Source organism: Pipistrellus hanaki (genome assembly GCF_964339955.1).
Source record: "Pipistrellus hanaki genome assembly, chromosome: 6".
NCBI lineage: Eukaryota > Metazoa > Chordata > Mammalia > Chiroptera > Vespertilionidae > Pipistrellus > Pipistrellus hanaki.
The window spans coordinates 61,493,086-61,507,677 of NC_140508.1; the positions used below are offsets into that span (position 1 = coordinate 61,493,086).

The 14,592-nt window shown below is 38.2% G+C and overlaps 1 protein-coding gene across 3 annotated transcripts in view; it reads right to left on the reverse strand.

Annotated features, from left to right (window-relative positions):
* The window catches only part of PIEZO2 (piezo type mechanosensitive ion channel component 2), a 309,596-nt gene that overhangs the window by 154,256 nt on the left and 140,748 nt on the right, over positions 1-14,592 (reverse strand). For all 3 annotated transcript variants that reach the window (XM_084887741.1, XM_084887742.1, XM_084887740.1), the window contains exon 4: positions 1,153-1,195. In XM_084887741.1, coding sequence (XP_084743867.1) covers positions 1,153-1,195 — 43 coding nt within the window. The remainder of the gene's footprint in view (positions 1-1,152; positions 1,196-14,592) is intronic.

Sequence of the window (14,592 nt, forward strand, 5' to 3'; positions counted from 1 at the left end):
TTATTTAAAATATTCATAATATGAGAACAGCCAATAAAACTTGAGATTTGGGACTGTCCTCAGAGATATCGGAATAGAAACAATGAAACAACACAAACAGAAGAGACCTATATTCAAGAATTCAGCGTGGTTTGGTGTAAAAATCTTAGTCATTGAAACTAGGCAGGGGAGAAATAAGGATCTGAGCAACATCACAAGAGGGCGGTACTTAAACATACAGGCCTGTCAGTCTAACCTGGAAAAGAATCATTGGCTGGGGGGCAGGGAGGGAGGGCGCAGAGCCAATTAAGCCTCCACTCTCCTCCCCCAACACACACAGTTTGGGAAGCTGATTGGTTAATTTGAAAAAGCTTCTGGTTCCTCCCAAACCCGAGAGTACATAATTCCAAGTGAACAAAGAAGCTTATTCTCCCTCGCTCAGTGATCTGCACTCTCAGCCTTTGGACCGCATGCTCTCCAGCCCAGGAGCACTGACCGACCATGCAGCTCTTGTGCAGGCTCTGAAAGACTATGAGGCAGAAACTGTGGGCACTGGCCTTGGCCTTGTTGAAGACACGGTTGTCCTTTTTCCATGGCAGTACAAACAGCCATGGGACCTTACGCAGCCAGGAAGAAGACTCTTTTGATATTACATCAGAAATAAACCAGGCCACCACACCACAATCTCCATGCGTGGGTGTTTAGAATTCTTTCTTTGCAATCAGCTCAATTTCCACTGACAAAAGAAATGCTTAGGAGTGATGTGATCTCAACCTTTCACTTAGAGCTAATATCTAATCATTTTCATAATTGGAAAGGCATCAATATAAATATAAATTTCTCTGCACGGAAACTATAGAGCTAACAGTTCCTAATTGTCTAACTACAACTTACCTTTTATAATGTTTTGCAGTTTAAGAAGTGTTTTCCAAAAAGTTGTTCCATTTAATCTTCAGGTTCACTCTGTATTCAGGCAAGGATTTTATAATGCAAAGCTCTACTTTATAAAGAAACCAAGTCTCAAGGAGCAAAACAATGACTTACTCAATGGCACAAACTCACTCACTTACTGAAGTAGTGGTAGCAATACCACTGATTTATAATCCATAAAGTACTTGGAGTAAAATAGAACATTAGTATGTTAAAAGTGGAGACAGGCTAAATGCTGCTTACCTTTCAAAGCCAATCTGCCGAAATGTCTTTTCCCACGTTGAGCCTGCAAGAGAAGAAAGGAACATAATTAGTGCACATCAAGTATTCTGATAGCTTTGTCTTATTTGTTTAGGATTTTTTGTTTGTTTGTTTTTGTTGTTTTTGTTTTTGTTTGTGTGTGTGTGTGTGTGTGTGTGTTTTCACACTCTGCTAGGCATTTGTTTTAAAATTTGAAATTTGTTTTAAATTTAAGTGGAGACTTTGTTTCCCCTAGGATGATCACTGCTTTCTCCTAGTCTCCAAATGGCCTTTTAGAGAGCATTCTACCTATGGAGTTAATGGGACAAATCTGTACCTCACTTACCTGTGGTAAGGCAGTACCCACTAACTCATTTGCTAAATATCTGCGTTTGGTTCAGAATAATATGAGCAAAACTCTCCTGTTAAAAATAATTAAACAGTTTATTGTAACCTCTACTCTCTAAAATTCAACTTTTACTTTCGTGTAGCATATTGAAAGCTAGAGGACACTGTAGGGAAGCAAAATTTGCCACCCCAATTGTGTCTCTTTATCATGAGGATAATTTTAGGCTAATTATTTGTAAGAAACGGAGGATATAGGAAGTTTTTCTTTTTTCCTCCCCCTTCACTGCCTAAAATAGTTTAATAGTTTAGATACAGGTGCCTACCAGAAAAAGAGCTAGACCAAAGAGAACTTCTTTTTACATCGAAAGATTTCTCTGACATTTTCTTTTCCCTGCTCCCCATGAATGGCTTTCCCACCCTGTGAACTCTCAGGCCTATACCAATTGCCTATCTGGGAGCCTCATATCTTTGGAATGCCCATATTTATTAAATTGAATTGTTTTTTCTCCTGTTAGTTTATATTATGCTCATTAGACCAGCCAGGGAACCTGAAGGGTGGAGTAAAACTCTTTCTTCCCCAAACAACATTCTGAATTTCCAACTCATTATACCCCATGCCTCTATCTCATTAATGAAACACAGGATTAACGTTTAATATTTTAAGCTAAATATTTTAACCAGAAACATCCTGAATGAAGAAATGCTATTTCAAGTGGCATGATTTGAAGAGTAGTATATCCAAGTCCACAAAACACAACTGAGTATAAAAAATATTTTTAGATAAAAATTAAGGATTTATGCTTAACCCATAGTTTTACATTTTCATGATGTCCAATCAGTTGCAAAAGTATTTTAATCTCAGTTACTATTTCAAGTAAATACCCATGTATCCCTAAATTTATATGTTGTGCTTTGTACTAGTAGCTTGATAATCACAGCAGATAATTACTGCCTTTCTGTACAACTTAGTTCTGCAAACAGGAAGTAGTAGATTTAGCACTGGTCTCCAGGGGCAGCTGAAAAGGTACTCTGCTTCTTTTCCTAAAGTCACAATGAACTAGAATGGTGCTCATGTGTCTTTCTTGAGAACTCTGCCTCACAGGCTTTCTCATCAGGTGGCCACTCAGTGTCTCTGAAACATAAGACAGACTTTCTGGAAAGAAGGGAGATTATGCAGTAGTAGTTTCCTTTTTGAGGACTCAACCATTCCCAAGAGAGCACAAACATGCTGCTTCCCCATATTCCTTGGTTATGATAGAGCATTTTAGATAATTATTCATAAATAATAAAGGACTAAATATCAGATCTGAATTAGACAAACACACACACATTTAAAGCAGATGCAGGTTTATCTTCTTGGATCAAGTCACTCTTAACTAACTGAATTCCAATACACTTTGCTGAACAGGAGTAAATGATATGGAATTTTAGTTAATCAACTCAAGATTTTCTCATGGCTCTGAGCCCAGGTGAGTGTACCCCATATGAATGTTATCTATCCTGTGAGTCACATGCAAAACAATTAAGAATCTCTATTTCAGGATTTCTTTGAAGATCATTATTCTAGTCCCCTAAGAGCCTAGCAATTAAGAGACTGGCGAAGAATACATACCTGACTCAGAAATCACATTGTATTCCAGGGCAGCTGGCAACTGCCTGGCCCAAATTAAGAGGCAGGAGAGATTGAGCCTCCTGCCAAGTGAGAACCAGACATTCTGAGCACAGACCAAGTGGGAAGGCTCCAGGAGAAGGTGGGGTGGGGGTGGGTGGGGAGTGGGTTTAGATGCTACTTTTTTTTGACGTTTCTTACTTTTAGTGAGAAACAAAGCACCTTTTAAATTTTTCTACATTTGCATATCCCTAGGTCTTCTTCAGTATGCCCCTAAATTAATTTTTAAGCAAAACTTTTAAGAAAACCTCTTTTGAACTGACTGGATTTATTACCAAAGTAAAACAAAAATAAATGACTTTGCTATACTGCACTTTCAGGCTTTTAGAACACGATGCTTTCATTAAGAAATAGGTTCTATCTTATTGCGGAGAAACGTAAACTTATTCATGCAGGCCGAATAAGTTATAAGTGTTTGGTGCAAGATTTCCAGAAATCCTTAGAATAAACATTAAAGCCATCCAACTGAGCATAATACAGACAATGAAACAACTTCATTCTAGTCATTAGAAATCAATTTAATTGATAATTTGAGCATTCTACGTACCAGAGGCATCCATCAGTGCTTGCTATTGATAATCTGATAATCATCGCAATATGTTAAGTGCCGAACTGAATATATTAAAATATGGTTGCTGCCCTCAGAGGGCACATACCCTAGAGGGTTAAGTCTTTATGTCTTTTGTGAGCACTTAGTCATGATGAAAGGAGAAATGCACAATAAATGGAACAGACATATCCAGATCCTTTGGCACCAAGAATATTTTTGGCAGCCCATTATTCAGTTGCAGGGGAATTCTTTTAAAGCCATTAGCCATGTTTTACATGGTAAGGTAATATTACTCTCCTTTGCCAGAGCAGTCCAACATGGAGAGAAAACAAAGGGAGGGAGCTGGCAGACTTTCTTGATTTAACACTTTTTAAATGAGATTTAGAATATAGTCTGAAGCACATTACATTCCTCGGGAAAAATCAAACAACAGCAACGATGACAAAAAGGAAAATATATAGCATAGAGAGATGGATACCGTACATAAGAGGGATTTTTCCCTTTGCAGTCTAAGATGCAGTTAGAAATGACTGTGATTCTTCTTTTTTAAAAATTGCCCTTCATAGCACAGACATCCCCAACACAGAACGAAAATCTTTATGGTGGATCACAAAGACCAGAGGCTGGAAGCACACCGTGGACTGAATGGCATGCAGTCCAGGGAACAGGTCCAGTACCTGTCCCCCGTGTACAGGGGACAAACCACGCTTCGCGCTGACATTCCCAGGACTCCACGGGGAGCTACCACGCCAAAGTGTAGGGTGTTCCTTCCTCGAGGCATCAACATTTGCTCCTTCACAAAATGAGCAAAGCTCCGTCTGTCCAATCTCACTCTCTCCCTCCCCGCTCCCTCCCTTCTGCATCCCATCTACCTATTGGCTTCTGTCAGTTCCATGCTCCCTTCTTCCATCACAGAAAGAAGTTAGGGATGGAAACTTCCTTTCTTTGGGAACTCCTTTCCCCAGGCCCATGAGCTTCTGCAGGGGCCTCCTCATATTACCTCTCCATCACTGGCCATAGAGGCAGGACGGGCTGGCCACTCCTCAGAGCACCCTATCTCCCAGGCCACAAGGACCAGGAAGGGCACAGGATAGGCTGGTTCAGGCCAGAATGGACCCTTTCCCAGCCGGATGACCTAACTCCCAGGACACTCTCTATGCCCGCCAACCAGAGAGCCAGGATCATGAGCGCCCAGCCCTGAGGATATTCACAAAGTTGGCCATTTCTGCCACATGGAGAAAGTTGTGTCAGAGGAAAGAGGGGACCCCTGAGCAGAGGTAGCCCGGAGGGAAAGGAGGGGCTTCTGATGGCCTCCCTGTCTCTTCCAGGTGTTCCTGAGGCCTTCACCTTTCCTGTCACTCCGGTTGTGAGACAGCGTTGATTTTAACCATTTTTTTTTTTTTTTTTTATCAAAAGAGTGAACATTATCCCCCAAACTGACATGGCAATAAAAACAGCTTACAGTTCATGCTAACTTCCTGTCTATTCGCGAATATAATCCTTCCAAACGTGCTCCATGAAGTCGGGACTATTATCGTGTGCCCTTATAGGTGGGAAAACTCCGGGTAGAGAGTCAGGATGCCAGAGCCAATGCTCTTAGTTTCTTTACTCCTTGTTCTGTCTTACGTTGGGGCCGGTATTGTTGACCTTTCTTCCTTCTTCATTTTCCTTTCCTATTCTCCTTCCTAATATTTGCCTCTTGCCCCAATCTGGCTACCATATGAAAATTTAATTTATTTTTTATTTCAAAGGATTTTTATGTCTGATTATTAATTTTGGAACATGGGGGTGCCTATCGGAGAAGTTATGTCATCAAACTTCTTCTTCCACCTCCTTCCTTTTATCTAGGATCCATGAGTTTCCTGTGTTAATGTTGTTAAATACTCAGCACACCCAGCAGGAGCTCAACTATCCAAATGCCCATAGGCAGAGGGAGGCCATGCACCAATATGTAACCTGCAGATGACAGAACAGGGCTGATGATGTTGTCCTTGTTCTAATTTTTCTGAAGTAGTGGTTTAAAATGACAGGTCTTTGGCCCTGGCTCTGTGGCTCCATTGGTTGGGGTATCGCAGGTCGGGACACGTGCAGGAGGCAGCCCATCCTTGTTTCTCTTTCACATTGCTCTCTATTTCTCCTTTCCTCTGTCTCTAAAGATCAATAAACATATCCCTGGGTGAAAAAAAATAAATAAAATTACAAGGCTTTGCCTGTTATTTGACACCAGGCATCTGTGTGCTAACAGCTCTGTGTCTGGTCATCTGTATTTCCTTAGGTCACTCTTGTGTCTTTCTCTTGCTTTAATGTAACTGTAAGTGGTTTTCAACAAGTCCCTTTCCATTTATAATTTTATTTTTTCCATAAATGTTATTGAAAATGCAAAACTTTCTATCTTTATGTTGTAAAATGGTTGGTTGCTTTATTCTCATGTTTCCTCGATTACTTTTATCAATAACTCTTTCAATCAACTTGATGCTCAAATTCTAATACACAAAAAAGATAACAATTTTTACTCTACGTTTGCAGTGGTAAAACTGGTCAGACGAGGCATAGATTTTCTTTTAATTGAACACCTTTACACCAAGTCTGTCTTAGACGTTGAGGGCCACTGGAACTTGGATTTGCACATCTGGGTTTTTGGTGTGTTTTTTTTCTTCAAAATAATTAGAAGAAAAGGACTAATAATTCATGAAATTAGTAGGTTTTTGCTAGCAAATTCCTATGATAAATGAAATAATTTTCATATATTGTAGGGGCTGCCAAGCAGTTGAACACTCAACCGGGCACAGAATTGGTGATGAAACACTCAAATATCAGGAATTATGCCACTTACAAGTTTTCTGGTGGAAGCTTTATCTACATTATTTTTAACTCTTAGAAGGAAAACATTTTCATATCCAATCAGAGGCAAGATTTTACAAGGCATTGAATGCTGAACATAATGTGAAATTTTTAAGAGAAAAATCAACCAATAGTGACATCTTACTTTGCAAATATTAAGATGCACTTCTGTTGAATTGTAGCTGAAAATCTTTTAAACTCCAGAAATGGCTGCTCTAATGGATGATATGTTTCCAAGTAATGCAAATTTCCCAGCTAATGAACAGTTTCACCATTTTGGGTTAAATTGTGAGACTTGTAAAATTTTCTGAGTCTTAATTCCCAGATGAGATTTGTCATCAACGACGAGAGAGAATCATCGATCGGCTGCCTCCTACATGTCCCCCATTGGGAATCAAGCCCGCAACCTGGGCATGTGCCCCCTGACCAGAATCAAATCCAGGACCCTTTGGTCTGCAGACCGGCAATCTAGCCCCTGAGCCAAGCCAGCCAAGGCTATACTTACATTTTTTAAAAATTTCTGCATAAATACCCTCTCAAACACACTCTCACATCATACTTGCACATATAAAACAGCGGTCATCCCCTATTTTGAAAGCTACATTGATTACTTAATGATATATAATGTAATTCTTCTCATGTCAATTATTATAGGCATGTAATTATTATTTATTAAATATATTTTATTGATTTCTTACAGAGAGGAAGGGAGAGGAGAGAGATAGAGAGTTAGAAATATCGATGAGAGAGAGACATCGATCAGTTGCCTCCTGCACACCCCACACCAGGGATGTGTCCGCAACCAATGTACATGCCCTTGAACGGAATCGAACCTGGGACCTTTCAGTCCACAGACTGACGCTCCATCCACTGAGCCAAACTGGTTTCAGTGGCATGTAATTATTGTAATGCCCATACAGTGCTCCATAATTTAACAAATGCAAGCCCATAGAAATTTATATATAAATTATATCTACATTTTTGCTATTACATATACAATGTGTAGAACATTTTATAATTTTAGCTTTTTGGTGTGATTTACATGTTCATTGCCACAAATATTATATTTGTTCCTTTAATTCTCAGGAATTCTTTAATAACCAAAAATCTCAACTCTAGGAGTACTTGAATGAGCATAATGCATGTTTTATGATATCATCTCAGTTGATGAGGGTCAGTCTGAAAAAATATTTACCACAATTCACTTTTTGTAGTGACTAGGACAAGCCTATTCACAAATTTTAAACAGGTCAACTTACAAACATACAATAGCCTATGAATGAAGGATGCTACAGCATTTAAAATATTTGCTTTGAAAAACTACTTTTAAATTACTCTAAGATGAAATGTAAATTCTAAATAATTAATTTCCACACCAAATAATATATTTTAAAAGATAATTGGTTATAAAACTTCTGGTTTAAGATTGGGTCTGATTGGCAGTCTGGTGCTTTTTTTCTACCAACTTATCACTAAAATAGCTACAGATACACTGGAAGAGAGAAACCCAAACACACACACACCCAATCAATCTATTTTCACAAATCTCAGAGGAACTTTCACAAGCAAGTCAATTGAATTGTTCTATGCATATGTCTCCCATGGAAACCAAACAAACAAGCCAGCCTTAAAGAAATAAAAGTTCATTTCCTACTGCATTCCTCCGAGTCTAGAAACACAAGGCCCACACCAAACAGAGAGTGGACATTGTGCCTTTTCTGCATAGGATGTCTCTTGCTGAACAAACTTCAATAGGAGGGGATTCATGGATTTTAGACCTTTTGGTGAAGAATTGTAAGATGTGTCAGAAAGGTTTCAGTGAAAGTATGGTGTAAAGGATGAGTGAGCTGAGAACTAAATAGAAGAGCAGGAATTGCAAAGTGGGGGGGGGGGGGGGGGGAGAGAGAAGGCAGGCTTTTCTTTTTAAAAGCCAGGCCACATAGAGACGGGGAGAGATGGGAGAAAGGTGGGAGATGAGAGTGAGAGCTGGTAGAAGAGACCAAGCCAAAGGATGGTGTGGTTTCTTCAGGTTAAGACTATGGTAGTCTTAATAAACTAAAGAGAAGGGAGCTGGCAGTGAGCAGAGGTTGAAGGCACAGAGAGGAAGGATATTAAAAGATTCCTTAGTGGCTAAGCGAGGAAAAGACTCTGAGCGGGCAGAGGTTCCTGCGAATAGAGGAAACAGACAAGGAAGAATGCTTGTGGCCCATCTTTGCAGCAGAGGATGGGCAGGCAGTGAGGAACATAAGCAATGTGTACATGAAGAAGCAACCTGGGCGCTTGCCTATTTGGGTAAACGCAGTCACTGTGCAATCCATCTATGTTACTCTTTGGAACATCAAAACTGTACAAATAAAGCTATCTGTTTCAAACAGTTTGGAAGATACGTAAGGTTATAGTCATGTTCTTCATTATGAAGAATAACTATTTATTGTAAAAGTGTGGAATTCTCAGCTGCCTGTCAACTGGCTCCATGATATGCTCTGAAATCTCCTTTAAACAGTAAACCTCTAATATCCATTTGCTAATTTGTTTCCTGTCTCTCAAAAATGTGGACTATGAAGACACTTCTGGTAACTATAATTTCAGTTGTGCCAGATGAATGGAGTTTCCTGTGTAGTCGCATAAGGATTTATTACATGTGCCCCAAAATGCTTAAACTTGACTTCAGACTTTTAAAATACCATGCTTCTTGAATGCACCAGTTCTCTAGTTTACTGGAAGTTCTTGTGCCTTAATCCTGCTCATTGTAATGTGAACTCTATGCTATAGTTTGAGATACAAATTGAATGAGATGAAGATCTACAGGAAAAATCACTGGAAAGTGCTAATGGTTAATCACAGACTGCAACCATCTGGGTGGTGTTCAGCACTGGGGAACGGGGTTGGGACACAGTGTTCTGACAATTCATGCACAGCCCATAGAAGAAAAGCATGAGACCAGGAGGCCAGTTAGAGAATCCCCCAATGTGGGCATCAAGAGCCTGGCTCTCTTGATTCATATGTTATGCCATCTTCATAAATTAATATTTAATTCATATTTATTTGTTTTCTCTAATAAGTTTTTCACATTTTATTTTATAAGCATAAAATACGTATATAGCATTTTATATAAAATTTTATATTTCAGTGTCAAGTGTCAATGTTACAAAAACTAGTTTGCTTTCTTAAACTAGTTTGCTATTTTGAGCCGATGACACCAATGGTGTTGATTTCCCTCTACTTCAAGGTGTTCATTTTCTATCAAAATGAAAAATGAAGTGCCTGAAAATTCAGCAGGGCAGATCGCGATAACTCCGCTCTCACAGCAAAATAACTTTGGCCTTGAAACACTACCCTGCTATTTGTCCTGGTCTATCGATACTATAACATCGGGCACTCACTTGAGGTCTAAGAGTTAGTGAAGGCATCTTTAAAATAAGGATGGAGATGTATTCAGAGCATCTGCGTGTGTCTGGCACAAAGTAGCCAGTAGATACCTGGTAGCCACTTCTAATACAAGACCCTCAACTGCCATTTTATTTATTTATTTTTAAATATATTTTATTGATTTTTTACAGAGAGGAAGGGAGGGGGATAGAGAGTTAGAAACACCGATGAGAGAGAATCATCGATCAGCTGCCACTTGCACACCCCCTACTGGGGATGTGCCCAAAACCAAGGTACATGCCCTTGACTGGAATCTAACCTGGGGCTTTTCAGTCTGCAGGACGACGCTCTATGCACTGAGCCAAACCAGTTTCGGCTCAAGTGCCATTTTAAATGAACAATGTTTCATGTAGGTGATACTGGGTATTATGAGAACCTTAAATGTGAAGAACAACCACAACCCAATTTCTCCTTTCCATGCACTGTCACGCGCACACACACACACACACACACACACACACACACACACACAAAACTTTGACAAAGGTGTATATGAAAGTGTAGAGATATAAGCTTTTGAATAGGTTCTCTTTTAAATTTGCACATTGGTATACTTAGTGGTAGGTTTCAGTTAATCCATGTTGTAATATATACTTTTCCTTTTAGTATGTGTTTGCCAAAACTCTCCTAAAATTATTTTACAGGGAAGGTATAGAATGTGTATTTAGGTGAAACCCATAAATAACTATTCATTTAAACTTAAGCCCTTCATAAAGAGCTTACTAAGCTTATAAAAGTATTCAGAATGGTGTTTATGAGGTTGTCCCTTAAAAATGCATATGAGAACATGAATTGCATGTAAGGAATCCTGTCATTTTTGCAGAAGCCCAAATAACAGAATTCCTAAGCTGCCAGATCCAGCTGTACAACACACAGAGGAGGAGTGCTGAGTGCAAAGCTGACCAGCAAGGTGTCTGAAAAACAACGGTACCATTGACCCTTGAACAACAAAGGAGTCGGGGTGCAGATCCCTGAGCAGTTGAAAATCCGCATCCACATATACCTTTTGACTCTCCGAAAACTTAAGATGCCCTTTGGTATCAATGGGGAATTGGTTGCAAGACCCTCCGGGATGCTCAAGTGCCCTATATAACATGGTGTAGAATGCATGCATTTGGCCCTTTGCACTCACAGACTTCCAGCTGCAGATTGAAAAATCCACAGGGACTCATTGAAAAACCCTGCATATAAGCGGACCCTTGAATTTCAAACCTGTGTTTTTCAGCAGGCAAATTATTTTCTCCAGTAAAAATGCACTTATAATTTTTTGGGGGGAAAAAAAGGAAGAAATTAGAGCTATTTCGGTTTTCTTATTTGTCGGTATTTTCAGAGCACTGGAAGGGACTCCATGGAGGATGCTGTGTTTTGCAGGGTGAGAGTGGTTTTCACTTTTATGTCTCTTGGGAAATCTTATGCAGCTGTACAGTCCTTCATATGGTTTGTGGCTTTCTTTACACTCACTGCAAACTTCCCACTGCCAGAAATATGTGCCAAATGGTGATGTTCACTTGTAAAAATTAAATAAAATTAAAAAAAAAAATGCTGGCGGACATTTTGATAGCTGGAAATTTTAAGAAAAACTCATGAAGCATATTTAGTTTAAACTTGCAATAGCAGCTAAGTTCTTGTTTCCCCTGAACATGAATCAAATATAAAGTTTAGACAAAAGGCTGAAATATTTATTACATGGAGGGCCAGGTGACTTGTTGTCTTTCATTTTTAATGCAATTAATAAAAATATAAACTGTGATATATTATAAAATATTAATGTATGTAGAAAAATATCATCTCACCATATGTGACACATTTAAAATTTTGGCATTTGGTTCATATATTTCTTTTTTAAGTATGCTGACATACAATATTATATAAGTATTAGGTGTACAACATAGTTACTCAACATTTATATATATTACGAGTGATCACTGTGCTAAATCTAGTAACCATCTGTCACAGTACAAAGCTATAATGCTATTGATTATACTACCTGTGCTGTACATTATAATAAACCTATTTATTTTATAACTGGAAGTTTATACATTCTAATTTCCTTTATAATTTTTGTCCTCCCCAGCCCCTCTCTTCTGGTAACCATTAATTTGTTATCTATATCTATGAATCTATTTCATCTTGTTTTATTTATTTATTTTTTAGATTCCACATATAAATGAAAATACATTATTTGTCCCTCTCTTCCTGAGGTATTTTATTTAGCATAATACTCTTTAAGTCTATCCATGTTGTTGCAAATGGAAACATTTTATTCTTTTCATGGCTAATATTCCATTCTATAAATATACCATATCTTTATCCACTCATCTATCAATAGACACTTAGGTGGCTTCCATGTCTTGGCTATTGGAAGTAATGCTTCAATAAACAGAGTTGTATATGTCTTTTGGAATTAGTGTTTTTGTTTTCTTCAGGTAGATACTGACAAGTGCAATACCAAGTCATATGACAGTTTGATATTTTCAGTCTTTTGAGAAAACTCCATACAGTTTTTAATAGTGGCTTCACCAATTTGCATTTCTACCAACAGTGCACAAAGATTCCTTTTTCTCCAAATCCTCCTCAGCACTTGTTATGTCTTGTCTTTTTTATAATAGCCAATGTGACAGGTGTGAGGTAATATCTCATTGTGGTTTTGACTTGCACTCCCTGATGATTAGTGAGGTTGAGCATCTTTTCATGAGTCTGTTGGCTATCTGAGTGTTTTCTTTGGAAAAATGTCCACTCAGGTTCTCTGCCCATTTTAAAAATAGGACTGTTTTTGATATTGAGTTTTATTAATTCTGTATATCTTCTGCCAGGTTTTGTTGATGGTTTCCTTCACTGTGCAAAAACTTTTTAGTTCGATGTAATCCAACTGGTTTCTTTTTGCTTTTGTTGTCCTTGTCCGAGGAAAAATATCCCCCAAAATATGTCTTAAATATCAAAAAATTCTCTTTTAAGAGTTTCATGGTTTCTGGTTTTACATATAAGTATTTAATCTACTGGAGTTTATTTTTGTATGTGGTATAAGAAAGTGGTCCAGCATATAGCTGTTCACTTTCCTATCACCACTTATTGAAAAGAATTATATTTCCCCCATTGTATATTCTTCCTTCCTTTGTTATAGATTAATAGACCATATAAATGTAGGTTTATTACTAGGCTCTCTATTCCATTTCATTGATCTATTTGTCTGGTTTTTGTGTGCTGGTACTGTACTGTTTTCATTACTATAGATTTGTGGTATAATTTGAAATCAGGAAGTGTGATCCCTGCAACTTTTTCTTCTTTCTCAAGAAAAAGTATTTCTTTTTTTTTCTTCTTTCTCAAGAAAAAGAAAAAGTATTTCTATTTCTTTTCTTCTTTCTCAAGAAAAAGTATTTCATGTAGGCTATTAAGGGTCTTTTGTGATTCCATGCAAATTTTAACATTATTTGTTCTAGTTCAGGCAATACAATTGACTCATAACTTAATAGCCTACATGAAAACAGTTAAAAGTAAGTTATTTATTTAATAAATATTTATTAAGCCCTCATATATTTTAGGCGGTGGGAATATTAGCAGTGAATATGGCTCTAAGAGTTTACTGGGAAAGAAGTAATAAAAATAATCAAGATATAAACACACCAATTTTCATATTATGAAGAAAAGAGAAGATTTAGTTATGGCAAAAAAAAAGTGTATCTACAAAAAGTGAAAATTTTATATGTGTTTGGCATTTTTTGAGCAATATTCAAGGAGGAGGATGACTGCAATCTGAGGTTTGATTCTTATGTTATCCTTCACACATTATAATTGGCACACCCACTTCAACTTAGGAAACCAATTTTAAAAGGTGCAGAAAACAAGTGACTTCCAATGTCAGCCTGAGTGAGATGCAGAAGGTCAGGGTTTGACCCTCAGGGGCATTTTCAGCTGGCCACAGCCTGGGGACTAGGGATTGCTAGAGGCAGCTGGCACCTGCTCAGGACCTCTTGCCAACTCCTTGACCAGTAGCACCATGTCCATAACTTGCAATCACCTGTGGTAATTTAATTATACAATGGAAACTGGTAATGCCACAAACCAGGTGGTTTTCCTTGAATACCTGATGGTTGCACATTTCCCAGTGTACTACTAGTTGAGAGATACTTATGGTGATTATTTTAGCAACCTGAAAGGCTCAATTCAATCAGGCAGATGAAACAGGCTAAAATAGGAGGCTTTGAAAATCTGGGTTCAATAAATCAAGTAGAGAGAAAAATCCAGTTACAATGAACATAACCAGGTAGAGGTCTCAGTAATCACAATTCCATTGGCCACTGTCACTCTGCCTTTAAGGAAAAAAAGAATAATTGGAAATGAAACAAACAGAAAGCAAGATTTCATGAAAAAGATTGAGCCCAGGCTATCTTCTGCACATTTAGCAAACACCCCAATTCCCTATCCAGGACTTGCCTCCCTCCAAACATGAATAGCCATCAAGATGCTGAGCTGTTCTTAAGATGTGGGCATCATTCAAACGTCTGCAACAGCAGGTATCTATCAAGCTATTTCTCTGTTGACTAGAAAATACAAAGGAAACACTCTGTCGAACTAGCCCTCATTTCCTCTGAGGTTTCATTGAAAATGA